Consider the following 24,514-nt stretch of genomic DNA (forward strand, 5'->3'; position numbering starts at 1 on the left):
TATACCAGAAATGAAATATGTTCAAAAATTCATGTACACCGAAAACATATTTATATAAAAATAAGCACCACATGTACTCACCATCAAATTGGTTTCACTGATCATCACCTAAGAGCACATTTAGGAATAACATCAATCGGGTGTTGGGCAGATGTTAGGGGGGAGGGGATGGGTGTATACATACATAATGAGTGTGATGCGCACCATCTAGGGGATGAACAGGCTTGAAGCTCTGATTGGGGGGGGGGGCAAGGGCAATATACATAACCTAAACTTTTGTACCCCCATAATATGCTGAAATAAAAAAAAGAATTCATATCAATTAGGATTCAGTTCATTAGTGAGTAATAGAAAATCCCCAGAAAACTGTTATTTAAGGAGATGAAAATTTTATCTCCCTCTGGCACAAAAATCGAAAGGGTAAGAGTCCGTGGTTCTGTTGCACAAAGTCATCATGAGCACTTGTTCCTTCTACTATTTGTTTAGCCATCTTTTAACATGCCTCCTCTAGTCCAAGATGGCTCACAGTCACATGTACCTTCTCTACAGCAGGGAAGAGGCTAGGTCGCCTTTGTTTAAGAACATCTCCTAGATGACAGATCATGCATAATTACTCTGCTCACATTCCATTTGCTAGAATTGCATCTTATGGGCAGCCTATCTGCAAAGAAGGTAGAGATATTTAGTCTCTCTAGTGGGTTGTTATTTGTCTGGATAAAAATGAGGTGTTTTATTATGGCAAGAGAAGGAAAGGATGAAAATTGTAAGATAAAAACAATCTCTGTCAGAGTAAGCATGAACGTCTCAAGACTAGATGGTATTTTGGAGAAGTTAGACAATATATCATTGATTGCAGCATAAGTAGAGAAATGCCGTGATAGATATATGCACAGGATGGTGTCAGAATAAAAAAGGAGTGATCCAATATAGATTGAAGGAAGAACAATAAAAAACAGTCTCTAAAAGAAGCAAGTTAGTAAAGATGCCGAAGGGAGAGAGTTAAAAGTAAGAAAAAAACAGCATATGCAATGGTTACAAAGATTAAAATTAGAGGGAGGTTTCTAAAATGATTCCTAGATTTTTAATTTGGGTAACTGAATAGATATTGTCAAAAAAGTAAAAAAAAAAACCCAGAAATATAAATATCAGCTGGGCATGGTGGCACATGTCTGTAGTCCCAGCTACTTGGGAGGCTGAGGCAGGAAGATCGCCTGAGCCCAGGAGTTTGAGGTTGCTGTGAGCTAGGCTGATGCCATAGCACTCTAGCCCAGGCAACAAAGTGAGACTCTGTCTCAAAAAACAAAAAGAATAAATAAGATAATGTGCATAAATCATGTGTGCAGACATTGACATAGAGAGGAATTCATTAGCTAGAATCTTATCTTTAGAATAATGAATCACTGGAGACCAGTTATACCCTATTATCATCATCAATATTATCAAGGGTAATGGGCACAATGGAGAAAGAATCCTATGATCTGCCAGTGCAAGCCTACATATTTTTCCCTTGGAAGATAATATACATGTTCCACAAATAAGAAGCTCATGTGCTTAAATAATTAGAGATGATTTTGAAATCTTATATTCCACTGACAGGCTCTGCTGGTTTTGTAGTTCACCCTGGCATCTGAACTCATCATGGTGATCCCTGTTTACCTAGTGGAAAACCAGAAAGAGCAGCTGATGGTGAATCTAAAAGCATTAAAGATTTCTAACAAGATATCTCAGCTTGGGTGGTGGTGGCTATTGTAGGGCTGTATTGCACAGGAAAATCCTACTTGATGAATCACCTTGTGGGACAAAGCCATGGTGAGTGTGGTCCTGAGATAGAGTACCACTTGTTTGGAACCACTGATAACGTATCTGGTCACACCTGTTTTAAGGTCATTGCAAGGAAGCGCTCAACCCTTCCCAGTGAAGAAAATTTCCAATTCCTGCCACCAAATTTACACCGTGGGCTGTCTGTCCTATCTGCTGTCATGGCATGTTGCTTTCTCCTCTTCCTTTGCAGGCTTCTGTTTGGGTCTGCCATTAGGTCTCAAACCAAGGGGATTTGAATGTGGGACCCCTCCAAGTTGAACCTTACCCGGGTTCTCCTGGACACTGAGGGTCTGTGTTATATAGAAAAGGCAGGGCTGAGTCGTGGAGAAATCTTTTTGCTTTTGATTCTCAACTTTTAATTAACCACTTTAATTCAACTTTTCTGACATATTTCTGCAAATGCAAATTCAAAATGTGAAGAATGAGATTAAGTTCTGTTTCCTGGAACTTTTCTCCTTGGTAAGCTAAAATATTTTGGAATATTAAGGAAAGATCTTATTTTAACACAGGGGTGAACAATAGAATTTAATAATATTGAGCAGCTGAATTCCAGGGCTCTGTGTTAAGTACTACAGATAGAACAATAACCAAGGTCAAGACCTAGAGCTTAATAGGAGAGACAACAAATACAGGGTGATCAGTACAGGGTGCCATAGATGCACAGAATGCACCTAACCCAGTTGTATATGCCAGTCAAAGCTTCTTGGAGGAAATAACATCTGGACCGTAACCAATGGGATCACTGAGAGCTACCAGTTAAAGTATGTGGGGGTGATGCAGTTAGAAATAGAAACCTTGAAGATAGGTTTTCAGTGAAGTTATCTATTTAAAAAATCTTCATAATAGCTTTAGCTACATCAGGAACATTCATAAAGGTTTTGCTCCATTTCTAAGGGCTTTACAAGATTAACTCCACTGACTCCTCTAAAGGCATTAATTTAACCTACCTTAACAGTGTAAATGGGATAATTTTAGGTATTTTGTCTTTATAGTATTAGGTGAAATGAATGATTTCTCCTTATTTTATATTACTTGAAGTCTAAATTAAAGTAGTAGCAGTAGGTCTTTGGCTTTCATTACCGCAAAAGAAAGAAAGAAAGAGAAAAAGAGAGAGAGAAAAGAATGTGTGTTTTAAAAAAATTAAATATAATCTTATGTACAGGTCTTGGTCATGGATATGCAAATTGTACAGTCATGTAGTCCCATGACCTCAGAAGGTCCAGCACTTGGTTTGAAATTTTTTTCTTGAATTTCTTAATGTTTTTTAATGATGCAGCCCACATTTTCATTAGGAACTGGGCCAAATTATGTACCTGGTGTTATTGTACTTTAGTTCACCTCTTTAATCTACTCTTTTTTATTTAATTTTGATGGAAGGGTGTTTTTTTCCTGGGCTCTGCCTTGAGCATATTGGCTTAGATCAGTAACTAAACAGTAATGTAAGGAGTTACTGAATCATAAAAGAAAGAGTGAATTGCCCCTTGTTTTTAGAACTTAGAGGAGTTATGAATCCCCGTCCCATAAAACTTGATACCAGGTTTTTATTTATATGACAATGAAAAAGGCCTGGATTAACTTCTGTCAAACATTTAACAGCAAGCAGCTACAAATAGTCATATAATCTGTTTTTTGCCTACAGATGCTGCTCCTTTGAAGCAAAGGTTCATTCCAATTTGAATGTGGTGAGCTTCCATGCCTGGCCCCGAAGTTAAACCAGGTGGCAGAATCCTCTGTGGAGTGTAAGAAGCAGGGCAGTAGGTTCTTAAACTAAAACACTGCACAGATGGCATAGGCTAAGAGGCTTGCTTAATTTTATGCATTCTTGCCATGGTCTGAACGTTTGTGCTCCCCCTCAATCTATATGTTGCAACCTAACCACCAGTGTGATAGTACTAGGAAGTGGGGTCCTTTAGAAGGGGATTAGGTCACAAGAGGGGAGCTCTCATGAATGGGATTAATGCCCTTATGAAAGAGGCCCAGAGAGCTGCCTTGCCCTTTACCACGTGAGGACACAGCAAGAAGGCACCATCTATTGAACCAGAAAGTGGCCCTCACCAGACATCAAATCTTCCAGTGCCTTAACCTTGTATATGCCAGCCTCCAGAAATATGAGAAATACATTTCTGTTGTTTCTAAGGTTCCCAGTTTATTACATTTTTTTATAGAAGCCCAAACAGATACTTCTTCATGCAAGGGTGTTGCTTATTTTTTCAATTAATTACCTCTGTTAAACAACATTGATAATACTAAATCTACTATCCCTTAGGCCAGTTGGCAAGAATTTGGTGTTGAGGCTTAAAAAAATGCCTCCTTCTGGAGAAGATCATTCCAGACTGGGCCATTCATATGCTTATCATCACTTCTAGAATGGAGATTGAAATTAATTTGTATACACAGGTGGGCAAGTGTGAACACACACACACAGTCTCACACCCAAACAAAACATTGATTATTATTATGAACTATTTTAAAGTAATTACACAGGGATAATGTAATCACATGCCCCATTGTGACCTAATAATGTCCTAACTTCCCGTCTTCTTGACTAACTCAATGGGATAAAGACATTTGCAACTCTATTATTTCCTCTAGTTTCTTTCCAAAACCAGTGAACCAATAAAACACCCTCATTTCAAACGTTTTTTCTGTGATTCACCTTATAAATAAATGACAAGTTAAAGCACAGATATAAAAGTATATAGACCTTGATTATTAGATATAATACTTATTCAACAAATGTATAAATAAGAATTACAAAACCTGAGACATTGAAAATATTTTTTTTTTTTTTTTTTTGAGACAGAGTTTCACTCTGTTGCCTGGGCTAGAGTCCCGTGGCGTCAGCCTAGCTCACAGCAACCTCAAATTCCTGGGCTCAAGCGATCCTCCTGCCTCAGCCTCCCAAGTAGCTGGGACTACAGGCATGCACCACCACGCCCGGCTAATTTTTTCTATATATATTTTTAGCTGTCCATATAATTTCTTTCTATTTTGAGTAGAGACGGAGTCTCGCTCTTGCTCAGGCTAGTCTCGAATGGAAAATATTTTTTAAATATTGAACTAAATGGATTCCCTTTATCAAAATAAAATTTCATTGTTATGTGTATGTGTGTGTATGTCTGTGATCATAAAAAACAGACTCATTAAAGATTCATATAATACAGATAAAAATTCTGAAAAATCACTTGAGCTAGAAGTATTAATTTTTTGGGGTGGTGGTAGGGTGAATACTTCTAGGCTTTTACCTATGTAACATAGACATGTTGCTATATATGTCTTCTCATAAGTGTAATCAAAATATATATGTATATAAAGCATGCACTGTGAATTAAATTTCTTCTTGATTAACATTTTCATGACTATCTAGTGTCATTATCATTAGAATATTTGAAAAGGGGTGCCTGGATGGAATCTGGTGGAATTCAGTTGGTTCATACACAATATTTACCATGATTCAATCATCACTTTCCTTTTTTACTTTTTGTTTGAGAAAGGGGCTTCCTGATATAAAAATGTACATTAAAATGGTCAGAAGAAAAAGCAGCTGACTTATTATTATTGGTCTTATTTCAAATTAGATTAACTTTATTTTCACTTTCAATATCACAGGAAATAAATTTCAAGTTTTGTCTTAAAATGAGCACGAGTAATTTTACCTTTTAAAGGAAAAATGCCTAAAATTTTGGACTTAAAAATTCTCAAATGTTTAATTAGACATATTTAAACTAATAGGAAGATTTAGAGGGTAGACAGGTAAAACTGGGGACACATTACCCATTGTTTTGGGTAGAAGTTTTCTGAACTTCTGTTCACAAACTGACTAGTGATCTTAGGAACTGAGCCAGTTTTTTGGTAGCCTGGGTAAGACTCTTAATTATGAATTATGCTTTGAATAGTCCAATAATCCTGCTGCCCTCCAAAAAGTCCAGTTTCAATGAGATGACTGTTTTTTGAAAGAGAGGAAGTGTTTACTTGCCACCTCTGGACTATAATTGCACCTCTGGACTACAATTTTAGGGGATACATACATTTATACGCACATACATAAACAAACACACATATGTAATTTTACAGTTAATGAAAAAGGAACTTAAAAAAAGAGATGAGAAACGAGCAAGTAAACAAGTTAAAAACAAGCGAAAACCCAAACTTTTTTCCTGACAAAATTACCCTGATGGACAGGCTGTTGAAACACTCTGAATCTACATTTACTTTGTTTACATTCACATCTTGTGCTCTATATTCGTTTTGGGGGCTAAGGAAACCTAAGCCAAGGGTGGAAGAGGGACAAGCCTGGGTTTCAGAAGTCTGATGTTGAGGAACCAGCAATTTTCTCCCACTTCTGGTCTCTTGCCTTAGGAAAACAGAAAAAAAAACCCCAACAATTCACTTCCGAGAAAGCGCTTTTCCTTTCAATTTCGGTTCTCTGCATTCCAGCCCTTACTTGGGTGTCTGCAATATCCTGCGTGGCTTTCGGTTTCTAAGAGCAGCTGGGATCCTGAGGCGGCAGACTCAGACTCAGGAGAGCTGAAGGGGTGAGCAAGGACGGCTGAGGACTTGTCCTGCGGTTGCAGCGCCAGCACCAGGTAAGGCCGCACCTAAGCTTTGCCTTTCCTGCACATTTGGGTTAACAAACAAACAACATCGAATTCCCAAGCGCAGACTCCACGCGGGGAGGCTGGGGGGACTCCACACTGGCAGGTGACAGAGGCAGCTGGAGGACCGCGCCGGAGGTTAGATTCTGTGCGGCTCCCGCTTTGCTCCAGGTGGCTCAGAATCTCAGCTTGGTTCAGAGGTGGCTGCGAGCCAACACCGCGCGCACCATGTCCCCAGCGGAAGCCGCTCCTCCTCGGAGCATCCCCCCAGGGCTGCAGCAAAGAGCCCCTGTGCTACCGAAAGGAGGGCTGAAGTCCTTCCTCCCACGGGGAGAGGGACCACTATCCGGCCCCTCGCAGAGGCGCTGCTGTGGGGTTGCTTTCCCCCTCTTCCTTTCTCAGACGTTTCCTGGCTGCCCGCTGCCAGACATTGGAGAAACAGAGAAAAGATCCTTGCTACGGGCAATTTAAATCCTTGAAAGTTTGTTGATCACTTTTCTATTAGCTACATTTAACATTACAAAGATGCTACAAAACGTCATTATATGGAATTTCAGTCTCACTCTCACTAATCAGCTGTTTAACTTTAGGGTCTAATCTTGTTTGTTTATCATGCTTTGTTTTAATTTCAGCATATTATGGGGGTACAAAAGTTTAGGTTACGTATATTGCCCTTTCCCCCCAACCCCCCGAGTCAGAGCTTCAAGCGTGTCCATTCCCCAGACAGTGCGCATCGCACTCATTATGTAGGTATACACCCATCCCCCCCCCCATCTGCCCGACACCCAATTGGTGTTATTCCCAAATGTGCACTTAGGTGATGATCAGGGAAACCAATTTGATAGTGAGTACATGTGGTGCTTCTTTTTCCATTCTTGGGAAACTTCCCAAGAAGAGTAGAATAGGTTCCAACTCTATCCAGGAGAACATAAGAGATTGTATATCACCACTATTTCTTATAGCTGAGTAGTACTCCATGGTATACATATACCACATTTTATTAATCCACTCATGTATTGACAGGCACTTGGGTTGTTTCCACATCTTTGCGATTATGAATTGTGCTGCTATAAACATTCAGGTGCAGATGTCTTTTTTATAGAATGACTTTTGTTCTTTTGGATAGATGCCCAATAATGGGATTGCTGGATCGAATGGTAGGTCTACTTGAATCTGTTTAAGGTACCTCCATATTACTTTCCATAGAAGTTGCACTAGTTTACAATCCCACCAGCAGTGTATGAGTGTTCCTGTCTCTCCACATCCACGCCAACATTTATTGTTATGGGACTTTTTGATAAAGGCCATTCTCACTGGAGTTAAGTGATATCTCGTTGTGGTTTTGATTTGCATTTCCCTGATGATTAGAGATGTTGAGCATTTTTTCTTATGTTTGTTGGCCATTCTTCTGTCTTCTTTTGAAAAATTTCTATTCATGTCCTTTTCCCACTTTTTGATAGGGTTGTTTGATTTTTTTCTTGCTGATTTTCCTGAGTTCTAAATAGATTCTAGTTATCAGTCCTTTATCGGATGTGTAGCATGTGAAAATTTTTTCCCATTCTGTAGGTTATCTGTTTGCTCTCATGACTGTTTCTTTGGCTGTGCAGAAGCTTTTTAATTTAATCAGGTCCCATTTATTTATTTTTGTTGTTGCTGTGATTGCCTTTGGGGTCTTCTTCATAAATTCTTTGCCTAGATTGTTTTTAATGCCTAGTCCACGCAAGAAGAACTGCATCAGAAAAATGTGTTGTACTGGTTGAAAAAACAGAGTTCTAGGCTTTTTTTCATTTTTCGAGAGACAGGGACTTTCCTTGTCACCTAGACTGGAGTGCAGTGGCGCGATTATAGCTCACTGCAGCCTCCAACTCCCTGCAGCCTCCAACTCCTGGACTCAAGCATCCTCCTGCCTGAGCCTACTGACTAGCTAGGATAGGACTACAGGCGCCTGCCACCCTACCTAGCTAATTTTATTTTATACTTTTTGCAAAGACAGGTCTAGCTATGTTGCCCAGGCTGGTTTCCAACTCCTAGTTTCAAGGGATACTCCAGCCTCAGCCTCCCAAAGTGCTGGGACGACAGGCCTGAGCCCAGGCTGAGGCATTTCTAACCCTAACTCCAGAAGTCTTCGTGGACAGTAACTTTTTATTTAAAACTGTTGATTGTCTACCCACAACTAATTAAGCTGTCTTTTTCTACTAGTTTGTTTTGGATTTAAAAGCTTCCTGGCTTGGATATCTCACTATGCTTTGCATTACACAAACAAACATGATGCTGTAAATTCATCTATTTCTACACAAAGCTTTTAAAACACTCAATATAAGATATATGCTGTATGATTCTTCCTGTTAAGTACATACCAGTGAAAGGCTCATGTTTCACTCCTCCAGTCTTGCTCCTCAGCACCTACAGAAAAAGAAGTGAACTTCTATAGAGGAAGTCTGGTAAGAAACAAAGTGATGATTTTGCTGACAAGGAGATTTTAGATATTTTTTATTTCTTGGTAATTTGCACCTCACAGAACATACTAATACATATTAACACATTGCCACCGGATGTCCTGGCTCATACCTCTAATTCTAGCACTTTGGGAGGCTGAGGCAGAAGATTGCTTGAGGCCAGGAGTTCAAGACCAGGTTGAGTAACATAGCAAGACCCTGTCTCTACAAAAAAATAGAAAATTTAGCTGGGCATGGTGGCATTTGCCTGTAGTCCCAGCTACTCAGGCTGAGGCAGGCAGATGGCTTGAATCCAGGAGATGGAGGTTGCAGTAAGCTCAGTAAGCTATGATGACACCACTGCACTCTCTAGCCCTAGGCAACTGAGTGAGATCCTGTCTCTTCAAGAAAAAAAACCACACTGCCTGCCTACTCACTCTAGAAATGGTATATTAATCTTGAAAATTTAAAATAATTATTTCTTGATAGTTTACTTTTTATCAGCATTACAGTAATGAATCAGGCACTTATTATTGCTTACCTATAACATTGATAAGAAAATCTAGTTTACAGAGGTAAATTCCATTTTTCAAGGTAACAGGTGATCTGAACCCTAGGGTTCGAACCCCAGAAGCCTGACTCCAGAACTGTGCTGTGACATCCTAGGACAGCTCTCGGTTCCCCTTGCCTGATTCATCCTGTGTTCGTGGCCTCCTGCCAGCACTTCCCACTGGGTCAGCTCCTGCCTATTCATCCTCCTCCTGGGCTATGCCCTGCACTTGCTTGCACCCTGGAGAGCAGCATCACTGTTTCTGCCCAAAGCAACCCCTCAGCTTCATTTAAAAATTACCCTGCTTGGCTTCTCAGACACTCTATTTTTATACAATGCCTATAGAGGATATACTACATACCAGGCATGATTTTAAGAGCATTATAATGAGATATTTAATACTCCTAATGATCAATAGATTTTTACTATGAGTATTTCCATTTTACGGAAGATAAAACTGAGGCAGAGAGAAATTAATAATCTATCCAAGGGTCACACAGCTAATAAAGGAAGGGTACATGAGAATATTGCTGAGCATTGTCTTTGAGAACATACAGCAACAGTCAGTGCTCTGTCACTGCTTTCTGTCTCTTGAGTTCTTGCAGAGCCTCACTCATTATGAAGAAAACATTTGAAGAAAAGCCTTGACAAGATGTGGGACCCTGTCACATCTGGGAAGACCCTAACAAACCCTGGCTACTGGATCTTTTCCCTGTCAGGCTATAAATAAGACCTATCTTTCACCTTGAGCTAAAAAAAAATAAATTCTAGACCATATGTTTGTCTAGAGAGTTACTCTAAAAATCTATCCTGTTGTGTTTTGAAAGTTATGTTATCTTGTCTTCCTTTTTTCATGATCATTCCTCTGTCCAGCCTGCTTCTGCTTCACCAATTCACTAAGTCTGTCCTGATCAAGGTCAATCAATGATCATCTTCACTTTGTCTCTTTCTTAGGGAGGCCTTCTCTAACTAACTACCCTTTATGTAAATTCAATTTCCAACACTCTCCATCCCCATTCCATGCTATTATCTCCTGAGAAATACCGTCATCTAGTATAAATATATAATTTTTTTTTCTTATTTGCTTTATTTATTATCTGTCCCCCCACTAGAATAGAGCTCCAATAGGCAGGAATTTGTAACAATTTTGTTCCTGGCTTGACACTGAGCACATAGACCTGTGTCCAGCACAGGGTAGCTATTCAATAATATTTCCTAAATTAATGAGAGAACAAATTCTTCTGGAATGCCAAAACCTTTTCTGACAACTCCTCATTTCCTTCGTATCACATTCTGCCTCTATTTGCCCCCAAATTTTCATATTCTTGGGGCTCTGTCATCACCTTTTTGCTTTTCTCATTCTATTCATTTTATCATCCTCTTGGCAAGGCTATTTTAGGGTTTTTGTAAGAATCATGAGATGTTTCCTTAAGAAGCATACGAAACATAAGAAATTGATATAACCTTCTACAAGCAGAAAGTTGATAAGCATGTGCTTTGGGTAAACATTACGGATGACTTCGAGCTCTTGCTTTCTACTGAGTGGTGTTTCTGGGTTTTCAGGTTACCATGGCATCTGAATCCACCATGATTGCCCCCATTTGTCTAGTGGAAAACCAGAAAGAGCAGATGATGGTGAATCCAAGAGCATTACAGATTCTGAACAAGATTTCTCAGCCTGTAGTAGTGGTGGCCATTGTAGGGCTATATCGTACAGGAAAATCCTATCTCATGAATCGTCTTGCAGGACGAAGACAAGGTGAGTGTGGTCTTGGGGCAGGAGCCATTTGCTTGGAACCAGTGATAACACAGGCAGATCATACCTCCTCTAGGGTTATCTTAAAGAAGAGCATGACTCTCCCAGTGAAGAAAACATCTAATTCTCTCCATCAAATTTACAATCTCAATCCCAATATAACTATAAAATCTGACTTTTTTGTCCAATAGTCAATAATTATCCCAGTCCTATCAAAAGATCCACTCTACTGATCTTCTCAATTCCATCCACTCTCACCTGCTCAGGAGCTCAGCTGCAGCAATTATTCCTTTTCTTATCCTACACCACTTTAGCTCAAGGTACATGGTCATTTCAAATAGCACACAAGTGTAGTTTAATATATCCTGTTTTGAAAAACAGATGAGCAGACAGAAGGATCCTTGTATATTTCATATACAATGTAACCCTTGGCATCCTGGTCTGTCTGCTGTTATTGTTTGTTGTCTCTCCTCTTTCCTTTAGGCTTCCCTCTGGGCTCCACAGTGAGATCTGAAACCAAAGGTATCTGGATGTGGTGTGTGCCCCACCCCACCAAGCCAGACCACACCCTGGTCCTTCTAGACACCGAGGGCCTGGGTGATGTGGAGAAGGTGAGGCAGAGAATCTTCTCTGCTCATGGTGATCCTCTTATGTTTTTTCTTGGAGTTTTAAACTTGCTTTTTAAATATTGAAGATAATTCACTGGTTGTAAAATCCTTGTCTTATTTATTTATGTTTGTATTTAATTTTATTTTAATATATTTAATAGATTTAAATGGTGGGAGGACAGAAGGAAGCACAGAATTAGAAACTCTGAATTTAAAATTTCGGGGCCGGGCGAGGTGGCTCACGCCTGTAATCCTAGCACTCTGGGAGGCCGAGGTGGGTGGATCACTCGAGGTCAGGAGTTCGAGACCAGCCTGAGCAAGAGCAAGACCCCGTCTCTACTAAAAATACAAAGAAGTTATATGGACATCTAAAAATATATATAGAAAAAAATTAGCCAGGCATGGTGGCGCATGCCTATAGTCCCAGCTGCTCGGGAGGCTGAGGCAGGAGGATCGCCTGAGCCCAGGAGTTTGAGGTTGCTGTGAGCCAGGCTGATGCCATGGCACTCTAGCCAGGGTGACAGAGCAAGACTGTCTCAAAAAAAAAAAAAAAAAAAATTTGGTTTTAACATTCTCAGTTATCTTCTTGTCTTGAAGTTTACATAAAACATCTGCTTTCTATTTAATATCTAATTGCATTTGTCAAGAGACCAAAACATATCAAAATATAAACTGATGGCAACAGAACTACTGGCTGACTGTAGAACTGGGAGTATGATTTGGATAGTGTCTAAATCTGTTTATAGGCCTTTCTTGTCTTGCCATGAATCTTGCTTCCAGCCTCCTCTTCTGCTCTGGCATGTATAGCTACTGCTTCAGTCAATAAGATAATTCTGTAGTACGTTTATATGACCATGCTCTAACCACGCTGACTTGGCTTCTGTTGGTCATTCTACCTGCTTGATCCCTGCAGTTTTGCAAGTCCACATTCTATCAGTTCTTTAAAGCTCAGGCATTTTCAACCTACTGCCATCATATCTGAATCTAATATAATCACTTCTTACTCTGAATTCAGGGAGTAATTATTCACATTTCTGGCCTGCCCCCCCCAACATTTATTTTTAATTTATAACTTTGGGTTTTACTCTTGGAAGACATTACTGTTTTGGCTGCATTTGTATGTTCTCATGTTTATCTACTGCTCCAGAAAGTCAATTTCTTGAGGGTAGGGATTGTTATATGGAACTTTGTATCAAAAAAATCAAATGCAGGGTCTGTCATTTTGTCAGATGCCTAATTAAAGAGTTGTTGAACTTAATTAAATAGCATTTGTGTCCTTAATATAGTAATGATTGAGAAAAAATTGCAATGAAATAATTGCCCATTTATTACTGGACACCTACTATGTTCTAGACACTTTATTAAATATTTTATGCACATTAACAATGTCATTAATCTCTGTTAATAGGTAAATGAAGTGATGCCCTGAGAGGGCTCAATGTAAATAACAAAAATGAGGTTTGAATGTAGCAATGCCTTCAAAATTTATGTTATTTACCCTACTATTCAACTATGGTACAGCTGAATAGTGAAAGAACAGCCAAATGAATGAATGAAGAATAAACTCCAAAGTCCTTTGCTCAAACGTGCATTTTAGGGTGACCCCAAGAATGACTGCTGGATCTTTGCCCTGGCTGTGCTTCTGAGTAGCACCTTTGTCTACAACAGCATGAACACCATCAACCACCAGGCCCTGGAGCAGCTGCAGTATCCTTCCAAAAAGTGAATGTCAATGTTTTATTGAGTTTAGCAGAATAGAAACTGACCTTGTGTCTTCTTTGCTGGGACCCAGTTATCCTCACTGAGTAAGAATGGACACAGGGAAAAAGGCAATGTTTAAAATTTGTTTCTAAGTGCAATCTGGAAATTATTGTGTAGGGTGCTTCTCATTCCTTAGCTAAGATTTCAGCTACGTCACTGAACTAACAGAGCTAATCAGGGCAAAATCCTGCCCAGCACCTGACAAAGTAGAGAATGCTACCGAGTTTGTAAGTTTTTTTCCAGACTTTGTTTGGACTGTACGGGATTTCACCTTGGAGCTGAAGTTAAATGAACATACCATCACAGAAGATGAGTACCTAGAGAATGCCTTGAAGCTGATTCCAGGTACCAGATCATGGCCTGGGTGCGAGGAAAGTTCAGTAGGGGGGTGAGATCGAATAAACCCAGTCATTCAGTGCCTTACATAAATGTTTATAGGAGACTGAAGTGAGGCCCATGATAATGGTGATTGGGGATGGACAGGTGGCTGTGATTTTCATGGTCATTATTACTTGAAAATGTCCAGAAGCTGGCATTTAAATTCACTGAGGAAATTTAGGACTTAATGTTCTATCAAATGATTTCAGACCAATCAGTACCATGAAAGAAAAACTTCATCATTACAATCATAGCTATTACTTCCTAAGACTCATATATTTGTGTCACTTATTAAGTTTAAAGGCTACTCTTATTTAAGGTAGAGAAAATTACCTCATCTGATTGGAAGTTAGTAAACCCAGAATCATAAGAAATCAAATGACATAATTTTGAAAATATATTTCACTGTGTATATTTTACCAGCCTTGGTAGTTATATCTTCAGAGAAAAGATCTATACACTAAATGATTCAGGAATAAAGAAAACAACACTGATATGTGTTTCCAGTAAGACCATCAAATCCTGCGTTTTACCTTTTCCACAACATCACCTTCTTCATTCTACAGCCTTAAGCAATATGTTGTCAATCTATCATAGAGTTATTACATGGATTATATTTAGTGGAGTGGGGAACTGATGACAACTGGATCAATGACAACTTCTGTTCATTCACTTATTCATCTTTTCCACAAACCTTTATTTTGAAAAGATGATCTATGCCACAGAATCCCTCTGGAGGACAATGTCAAATCTAATATATACTGACATAGAAAAGTGGTGAAGTCTCCAAATTCCATTTAGATTAACTTTACTCTGGAATTTTCTGCTAAAGGAATCTCTAAACATAGTTATAGTGTTTATAAATTTGGCTCCGATTTTGAACCATTTTTCTTTTCTGACGTGGGTATCATATGTCCTCCTCATGAACTTATTTCCAGCACCATCTTACCCTTATTTATAGCTTACTTTGTTTTAGAGCCCACATTTCATTTCTGACGTGTGACTGTAATACCAGAAAAGTATTTACGACAATGTTTGTGGTTAACCGCTCAGAAACATTTGATAAACAGTCAATCTCCTGGCCTCCATACAAGGGCTGAGAAAACCAATCATAAATTTCTTCATTTGCCATGTATGCCTCCCTTTGCTCTCCAGAAGTACTTTCTTGATTCTCACCCTGTACAAAAATGGGTTTCCGTGCCTTGGGTGGATTAGCATAAAGCTGCTTTGTATGATTGGATAAAGAAGATTTACAAGGCAGGGGAACTGCACTGATGCAGTCATCCTTGGAAAAGTCCTCAGCACTGGCCCTTCCCTACAGGCTGTCTCGTCAGTGAGCACTCTTTTTACAATTCCACAGGCAAGAATCCCCGAATCCACAATTCCAACATGCCTAGAGAGTGTATCAGGCGTTTCTTTCCAAAACGGAAGTGCTTTGTCTTTGAGCGGCCGACAAGTAACGCAAAAAATTTATGCCGTATCGAAGAAGTGCCAGAAGACCAACTGGAATGCAATTTCCGGGTGCAATCAGAAAATTTCTGTTCTTACATCTTCACCCATGCAAAGACCAAGACCCTGAGGGAGGGAATCATTGTCACCGGGAACCGTGAGTCTCTTTATACCCAAAGCATGTCTTTCTGTGCTCCAGTGTGTGAGATGAAGCTGTGATGCTTCCGCAGTTTTATCAATAATTTTGTTTATTTCTGAATAAGAATGTGGAGAAGCAGATGTTCATGCTACACATACAAATGCTTATTTCTTAATTAAACTTTCATCATGTGAGGATTTATTGAGGCCTAATATATCTCATGAAATTAATACATGGATGACATAAGTACAAACTGCTGTCCTTTAGGAGAGAAATCTGCATGATAGAGAAAAGTCATACAGGATGAATGTTTCTCAGTGAAAATATACAAGACATTTTATACATTTACATCAGTCAGAAAGTAAATAGCATGTCGTGAGTCCCACACAAGCTCACTGAGAGTTTGAGAAACAAATTTAAATATTGTCTTAAGTACAGCGTGGTTTCATGGACATGTGACCTGTGCCATTCACCCAGACCCCATGCTGAGATGGCCCCAACCTTGTTTCAAAAGTCTATGTTACTGTCTTCAAATTCCTCATGATATTTTTTATAAGGGGACTTGCATTCTCATTTGGAACTAGGACTCATACATTATGTAATATATTTTAGCTGTATAATAAACTCATATATATTTTATTTAGCTGGGAAAGTATTTTTTCCAAGAAACTCTAAAACATGTATTTTGCAATGAGTAATTTAATTTCATAAGGGGTGAATTCAAGAGCCAAAGAAGAAAGAATGAATAGGAAAATCAATAATGTTGCTATAAAGAGTTGGATTCATAAAGCAAGACGAAAAAGGAAGAAGAGGGCGAGGAGGAGAAAATGGAAATAAAATTTTTGTGATTTTTAGAATGCTGATTCTTAAATCTTAAAAAAGATAGGGAGTAGAACTTTCTATTTATTCTCTAACATTCAGGGCTGGGGACCCTAGTGGTGACCTACGTGGATGCCATCAACAGTGGAGCAGTGCCTTGCGTGGAGAACGCGGTGACGACCCTGGCCCAGCTGGAGAACTCAGCGGCTGTGCAGAGGGCGGCCGACCACTACGGCCAGCAGATGGCGCAGCGAGCGCGGCTCCCCGCGGACACGCTGCAGGAGCTGCTGGACGTGCACGCGGCCTGTGAGAGGGACGCCATTGCGGTCTTCCTGGAGCGCTCCTTCAAGGATGATGAGCGGGAGTTCCACAGACAGCTCGTGGTACTTTTCGTATTTTTCCTTCCTGATTTCAGCCCTTCTGAATGATGCCTAAAGTCCATCTCTGTGACCCCATGTTTCGTCTCCTTACCGTGTGGAGGTATTCCTGTGAATGAAAGGGCTTTATGTGCTGCCGATCACGCTTTCTCTAAACGTCACTTTTTTTTCTATTGCTGCTAAACAGATTACCATGAGTTTAGCAACTGAAAACAGCACACATTATTGGCTCATAGTTCTGCATGTCAAAAGTCCTTATCAGGGCGGCTGGCCGCTTTACTTAGGGTACCACAAGCTGAAAACAAGGTGTCAAATGGCCTTACTTTTTGTATATGGAGGCTCTGGAGAAACGCTCTCCATGTTCCAGCCAGTGATGATGCATCAGAGTTTCCGTTTCTAATCTTTCTGATTCCCTCTTCTCACACCAGCTAGAGAAAACTGCTTTTAAAGGGCTCAAGTGATTGGGTAATGCGCAATAAGATGTTCTCCAGTTCTTAACTTCAACCTGTGCTACATAACATGATCTAATCACAGGATTATATCTGTCATATTCACAGGCTCAGGAACTCCGCAGGGTGTGAAAACCAACGGGTGAGAAATCCTATGTGATATCGTAATTCTGGTTAGCATAGGCACATTTACTGAAAGTGTCTTTCAGTCTGTCTGGGACTGACCCTAAAGAGACAAAATTCTCTTAATTCCTAATGATAAAACCCAGCTGGATTGTAATTTACAAGTAAAAACAAAATAAATTCTTTTTCCTAAATCCTCATGTATTCAAAACTTCATTAAAAGAATACACAGAGGGTTTGTACTCTGTTCAGAATACATTTAACTCATTACTAGGAAATTAATTTGCCATGTATATATTTTTATCCATACCATTCTATGTCTTCAGAGGCAATTTTACTTCCAACAAGAATTCAACTTTCTATTGCTCATATTTGGTTGTTGAGTCCTGATAAACATACTATAACTAGAAGAACAATAGAGTTTATGTCTTATCGCCTCATAATTTTACAGACATTGAACCTAACCTCAAGGGAATTAGTGACTTTTCACAGGTCACACAGAGAAATGATCAGTCTTCCGAGTCTTGGTCTACACCACATCTCAGTCCATTCTGAGGCCATGAGACTTCTTCTTTTAAAAGGATCACAGTTGGACCTTCCCTTCTAACATCTTCTCTCTGTTGGATTTCCCTACATTTCCTTGGCAGGTAACCATAGAGAAAAAGAAGGAAGAATTCTTGCTGCGAAATGAAGAGGCATCTCTCAAATATTGCCAGGCTGAGCTTAAGCATCTTTCAGAGCCCCTGATGGAAAGCATTTCCAGAGGAACTTTCTCTGTTCCTGGAGGGCACAAGCTCTATTTAGAAGCAAAGAAAAAGGTTGAACTGGACTATGAGCTAGTGCCCAGGAAAGGAGTTAAGGTGAGGAGCAAGGGGACAGGGGATGGGCCACCAGAGTATAGTCAGAGGGTCTTTGTGCCCCTTCTGAAAACCTAAGACCACAGCACCATTTGTGGAGAGAAAGCAGAACATAGCAATATCTTTACATTTTTAGCTTTTACATTCACATTAGTTAGACACTCTCAAAGAAACCAGAAATATTTCTTCCCATAGAGGATTTAGAATCAGGAATTCAAGTGAAACATTTCTTTTATTTATCAAGTAATGGAGTAGATATTTTTATGCTAAGTACAGAGGATACATTATGAAAGAAACAACTTTGTCTTCAGGAAGCTTATGATCTGACCCGAGATAGACAAATTAATAGTCAATTGGCTATATTGTGATTACTCTTATCATACTGGTATGTGCTGATTATAATGATGATGATGACGGTGATGAACATAATGGCTCACATACATGGAGCATTCTCTTTCTGTACCAGGTATAGTGTTTGGTGATTTGTTGGATTATCAATTTAATTCTTGTAATAACATAAATTAGGTATTACTGTCTTCCACATCATGCAGTTGAGAAACATAATGCATAGAGAAGTTAATAAGATGCCTAAGATGACACAGCCAGCAAGTGGTAGAGCTAATAGGGTTGATCTATGTACTTGGCAGTCATTAGACACTCAGAACTTTTCTTTTTGAGAAAACATTGTACTGTGCTCCATGGTGACTATACAAATTTACATTCCTACCAACACTACCCAAGGGTTTCTTTTTCTCCATATTCTTGCCAACGATTGTTATGTTTTGAGTATTTATAATGACCATTTATGGTCATTCTAACAGGTGTGAGATAATATCTAATTGTGCTTTTGATTTCCATTTCCCTGATGCTTAGTGAGGTTGAACATGTTTTCACTTAGGTGTTGGCCATTTAAATATCTTCCTTTGAGAAATGTCTATTTAGGTTCTTTGCCCCTTTTTTAATTGGGTTACTTGGGCTTTTTTTTTTTTTTTTTTTTTTGCTATTGTATTGTATGAGTTCCCTACATACAGTAGATATTAGCCCCTTATGAGATATATTTTTGCAAGTATTTTCTTCCATTCTGTATGTTACCTTTTTATTTCATTGATCATTTCCTTTGCTGTGTAGAAACTTTTACTTTGACGTAGTCCCACTTGTTTATTTTTGTATTTGGTTGCCTGTGTTTTTAGTGACAAATTCAAAAAATCATTTCCAAGATTATTGTCAAGGAGATTTCCTCTGTGTTTTCTTTTAAGAGTTATATGATTTCCGGTCATATATTTAAATATTTCATCCATTTTTAGTTTATTTTTATGTATGATCTAAGATAAGGGTCCAATTCACTCTTTTGGATATTCAGTTTTCCCTGTACCATATATTGAAGACTGTCTAATTTCCACATGGCATATTTTTGGCACATTTGTTAGAAATTATTTGACCATATGTGAGTTAGTTTATTTCCTGGATTTCTATTCTGTGGTCCTAGGCTATGTGTGTGTTTTATGCCACTGTTATGTTACTTATTACTATAGCTTTGTAGCAGACTTTGAAATCAGGTAATATGCTGCTGGCTTTGTTTTTGTTGCTCAAGATTGATATGGCTACTCAGGTCTTTTATAGTTCTATACAAATTCTAGAATTGTTTTTCTTATTTCTTGTGAAAAATCTCATTGGAATTTTCATAGGGATTACATTAAATCTGTAGATGGCTTTGGGTAGTATGGATATTTTAAACAATATTAATTCTTCCAACCCATGCACATTAGATATCTCTCCATTTATTCTATGCCTTCTTCAATTTCTTTCATCAGTATTTTATAGATTTCACTTTACAGTTCTTTCATCTCCTTGGTTAAATTTATTTCTAAGTATTTTGCTCTTTTTGATGCTATTGTAAATGTTTGTTTTCTTAATTTTTTCAGATAGTTCTTTGTTAGTACATAGAGATACAACTATTTCTCTATGTTATTTTTTTATCCTTCGACTTTACTGAATTTATTTATTATTCCTTCAACTTTACTGAATTTGTTCATTGTTCCTAGCAGCTACTGGTAGACTTGTGGCTATATTTCCAAAGGAAATTGAATCACTATCTTGAAGAAATATCTGTATTCTCATATTTATTGCAGCATTATTCACAATAGCCATGCTATGGAAACAACCTAAGTATATATCCACAGTAAATAGGTGAAAAAGATGTATATGTTATATAATATAATGAAATATTATTCAGCCTTAAAAAGAAGGAAATCCTGCCACTGTGACAACATGAATGAACCTGGAGACACAGACAGACAAATACTACATGACTCACCTTTATGTGAAATTTAAAAGAAGAAACTCAAAGTCATATTAATAGAGAGGACAGTGTTGGTTTCCAGGGCCAGGGAAGTAGGAAGGAATGGGAGATATTGGTCAAAAGTCACAAACATTTATTTATAATATAAGTAAATTCTGAACACCTGATTTATAGCATGGTGACTCTAGTTAAAATAATGTATTACATACTTAAAATTTGCTAAGATAGTAGATCTCAAGTGTTCTCACCACACAAAAAAAGTAACTATATGAGGTGATGGATATGTTACTTGGCTTTATTATAGCAATCACTTCGCAGTGTATACATGCATCAAAACATGTATCAAAACATCATGCTACATACCTTAAATGTATACAGTTCTTAATTGTCAATCATACCTCAGTAAACCTGTGAAAGAAACTCAGAAGGCAGCCTGGAAAGCTCTCTGGCATTGAGGTAGGAGCTCTTAGTTGAAGTATTGATAGATGCTGTGCTAGTTAAGAAAGAGCAGCACAGCAACCAGGCAGAAGCATCCACGCAGAAGAAAGAAAATGTGAAAATATTTCAAACAATGGAGAATCAGTGTTTACAGAACAGCAGTAAATCTGGTGTCTGCAACTGGGGTGGGTGGTGGCAGTGGCCCTGGGAGAGACGCTGTAGAGCTGGGAAGGAGGCTGCTGTGGAGGATTCTCACATCTCATCAAAGAGCTTGGACTTTTTCTTGTGGCCAAGGAAGGAAAGAAGCACTGTGGGATCCTAAGCAGATGCAGAATTACAGGGTTAGATTTGTGACTTTACTGGACAATAATTTCCTCATCAGAAGACTAGATCTTTGCTGCCTGACAGATCTTTGCTTCTTCTTGGTTCCTCAGGCAAACGAGGTCCTCCAGAGCTTCCTGCAGTTACAGGCAGTTACAGAGGAATCCATCCTGCAGTCAGACAAAGCCCTCACTGCTGGAGAGAAGGCAATAGCAGGTACAGGGACAGGGCTCAGCTCTCCCAGGGGTGAGTAGCTTCCTGTAATGTCTTCTGCCTGATCAGACAGAAAGATTTTCCTGACACAAGGAGCTTCCTCCTGCTAGAGAACACATGCTCTGCTAAATCTGAAAGCAACATGGAGAGTTGGGGTTTCCCATCCAACCAGTCAGTGTCTTTCCTTCACATTCTGAAACATGCTCCTCCTGACATGGCTAGTGGGAGAATTCAGATCGTCCCAATCATCCACCTCCCTACCTTTTCCAAACTCAGTTTGGTCTCTGAGTTCAGGGGGGGTAGAACTCAGGCTTGACTGTAATTTTCTTTCCTCTGTAAAATGTTTGTGGAACAGCGGAGAGGGCTATGAAGGAGGCAGCTGAGAAGGAAATGTTGGTGCAAAGACAGAAACAGAAGGAGCAGCAGCAAATGATGGAGGCTCAAGAGAGAAGCTTCCGAGAAAACATAGCCCAACTTACAGAAAAGATGGAGCGGGAAAGGGAAAACTTTCTGAGAGAACACCAAAAGATGCTGGAGCACAAGCTGAAGGTGAGTCTGGATGAAGCCTAAAAATGCTTGAGGGGAAAAAGCTCTGCTTCCTCAAGAAGGGAATTCCACAATTTTTAGAATAGTCATAATTCAAGAAGGAAGCACAAAAGTATAGATTTCACTAAAACCTCAAATACAAACCTCTCAATCCCAACGACGCTTGTAAGTTTACAGACTCGAGCACCATCTCTAGTGTTAGCCTTTGGAGAGTACATGTGACACCCCCACGGTGCTGGCTGCTGTGTGTGGTGAATATAGGGTGGTCTCACTGTGCCCCAGTGAAATAGGTTTAGTCCACTAGTTCTTGGGATTCTTGGCACAACCATCAAAGAGACCTGAATTAGATCCATCTGGTCTAAAGGTATCAGATTTGGCCTGATATGGAATAGAGGATGCTGAAAGCTATGAAATTGCTTCATTTGTTTCCATATCTTCCTGATTCATCCTATACAACTAGAGTAACATACGTTCTTTGGCCCAACCTGGAGATTGACCACCAGAGTTCTATCCAGGGTCAGCAGCTCCCATAATTTGTTAGATGAGCATAGCCCTGCTTACTCAGTGTAACAGAGAATTAATTAGAATTAAACCTACATTCCCTCCCAAAGTGCATTGTTTGTGCTAAAACAAAACTCCTCCTCTCACCCCAATGAGTGAATTTCACAAAGGTATAAACCGTGTATGTTCCCACTACTCAGGCCTGATCATCTGGAAATTTTGAACAAACTCATCAAAGAGTGTTCTAAGATGTTAGAGAAATAAACACATGCTTAATTGCTAAAATTGTCAAGTACAAAATGACTCTTACAAATTGGGATTTTGCAAAAGTGGATTATTCTCCCTTTGTAGGTCCAAGAAGAACTGCTTAAGGAAGGATTTAAAAAGAAATCTGAAGAGTTAAGTAATGAGATAACTCGACTACAAGAAAAGATTGAAAGAGCCAACAATGCAAAACCCTCAGTGATTTCACAGATCCTTGACACGGCTGCCAATATGTTGATTTCAGTCTTCCCTGTGCCTGCTAAGCTAGTTGGTTTAGGGATGAAATATCTCAGCTCACATATTAGATAGGCTGAGTATTCCTGGTAAGGAAATTATAAAATAAAGTTTCTTTTGTTTTAATAGCTTAACAGTGGTGCTCATTTTTAAAATATGTGTGTCATAGTAGTTTCATTCAAACAAAGTTTAAAAATAAAAAGCAATTAATGAAGAATATCAGGACCTGACATCCAAAAAATCAAAGTTAATTTTGATTGAATTAATAATTTATAGAAAAGAGAACATGTTGGAAGATAGTGAAATTATTCATAGAAAGATTTAAGTAAAGCAAAAAGGCTAATGGTCAGATCAAGAAAACATTTGCAATTTATATTATAGTCACAGAGATAATTTAAGTTATAATTAGCTCTTGCAAATCTATGAGAAGAGAGCGACACCACATTTTTTAAATAGGCAAAAATATGAGAATAAAAATGTTTCATTTTACCAATAATAAAAGATGTACAAAGTAAAACTGCGAGGTTCTTGTTTCACCTCTACGGTGGGCAGGAAAGGACAGTTTGACAGGACACTGAGCTGGCAAGGGTTTGGGGGAATTGGCAGTGTCTCATATTGGCCAGTGAGAGTGCAAACTGTTGGAATTATGTGTCGAAAATGTAAATGCACATACCTTTGATTTAGCAATTCCACATTTAGGTATTTGTGCATATATTTGTTTACATAAGTTTAACATAACATAATATTAATAGTATATATGTTGCAGAATTGTTGTAATGCCAAAAGACTGGAAATAGCATTTAAGTCCCCCTGGAAGCTACTGATAAGGTAAATCTTAGGAAATACTTTCTAAGTGATAACCCATAGTCACTAAAATGAAAAGAGAAGCTCTATTTGTACTAATATGAGAAAGTCTCCAAGAGGTATCATAAGTAAAAATATAATGATACAGGAAATGTGTATAAATACTGCCACTGAATTTAGAAAATAATAAATATGTGTATATATTATTGTCTCTCTCTGGAAAAATACAAGATAAACTAGTATCCAGGGTCACAACTGTAATGGACCTGAATAGTTAAGGTGAGAAAGGAATGATAACTTTAAATAATATATTCTTCTGTGCCTTTAATATTTTGTATGAATTTATTTATATATTAAAATATGAATAAATATAAATATTACAATTAAAAATGAAGTAATAGTACATGAATGGGAGAGTTCCCATGACAGGATGAAAATGACTGTTGCTACTACAAATACAGTAAATCAGCTCAGCAGGAAACATCTGCTCATCAGAACAGGGAACTAGAAAGAGCACAAGGCATGCATCCTAATTTTGTTTTTATCATGGCCTTTCAATAAGGATTTCACAGTTTATTCCCAAATATATTTTCAGATACAGACTCCCCTGGGATGTCTACTGGAAATGATCTCTAAATTCTGCCCCACATTTAAAAGATGATGAATTGGAAGGAAATATTTTCTTCAACTCAACATTTTAGGAATTGTTTTCAGCTATCTAGTACTTAAGACTTGTAGCTAGAATGACCTCCTTGTAATTCCACAAACTGGGCACAT

General features: G+C 38.6%; 1 protein-coding gene across 2 annotated transcripts; it reads left to right on the forward strand.

Moving 5' to 3' along the window:
- The first annotated feature begins 6,247 nt into the window (after positions 1-6,247).
- GBP4 (guanylate binding protein 4) lies at positions 6,248-23,067 on the forward strand. Of its 2 annotated transcripts, XM_045547575.1 has the most exons (11): positions 6,248-6,407; positions 10,965-11,160; positions 11,641-11,768; positions 13,363-13,472; positions 13,675-13,871; positions 15,265-15,510; positions 16,414-16,694; positions 17,908-18,120; positions 21,289-21,391; positions 21,744-21,937; positions 22,787-23,067. In XM_045547575.1, exons 2-11 carry the CDS (start codon positions 10,971-10,973, stop codon positions 23,006-23,008), a joined length of 1,884 nt encoding a protein of 627 aa, XP_045403531.1. In that variant the 5' UTR covers positions 6,248-6,407; positions 10,965-10,970; the 3' UTR covers positions 23,009-23,067. The 2 variants fall into 2 exon arrangements, with proteins under 2 accessions (XP_045403531.1, XP_045403532.1); XM_045547576.1 differs by lacking the exons at positions 10,965-11,160; positions 11,641-11,768 and having other exon boundaries at positions 6,251-6,407.
- The last annotated feature ends 1,447 nt before the right edge of the window (positions 23,068-24,514 follow it).

This window comes from Lemur catta, chromosome 3 (assembly GCF_020740605.2).
Source record: "Lemur catta isolate mLemCat1 chromosome 3, mLemCat1.pri, whole genome shotgun sequence".
Taxonomy (NCBI): Eukaryota; Metazoa; Chordata; class Mammalia; order Primates; family Lemuridae; genus Lemur; species Lemur catta.

What these genes read in the sequence shown, in the direction of transcription:
- GBP4 (XM_045547575.1), top strand. Translation starts at nt 10,971, where the DNA reads ATGGCATCTGAATCCACCATGATTGCCCCCATTTGTCTAGTGGAAAAC. An exon ending in TCTTGCAGGACGAAGACAAG is followed by an intron (nt 11,161 to 11,640) that starts GTGAGTGTGGTC and finishes TCTTTCCTTTAG; the next exon opens with GCTTCCCTCTGGGCTCCACA. An exon ending in TGCCTTGAAGCTGATTCCAG is followed by an intron (nt 13,872 to 15,264) that starts GTACCAGATCAT and finishes ACAATTCCACAG; the next exon opens with GCAAGAATCCCCGAATCCAC.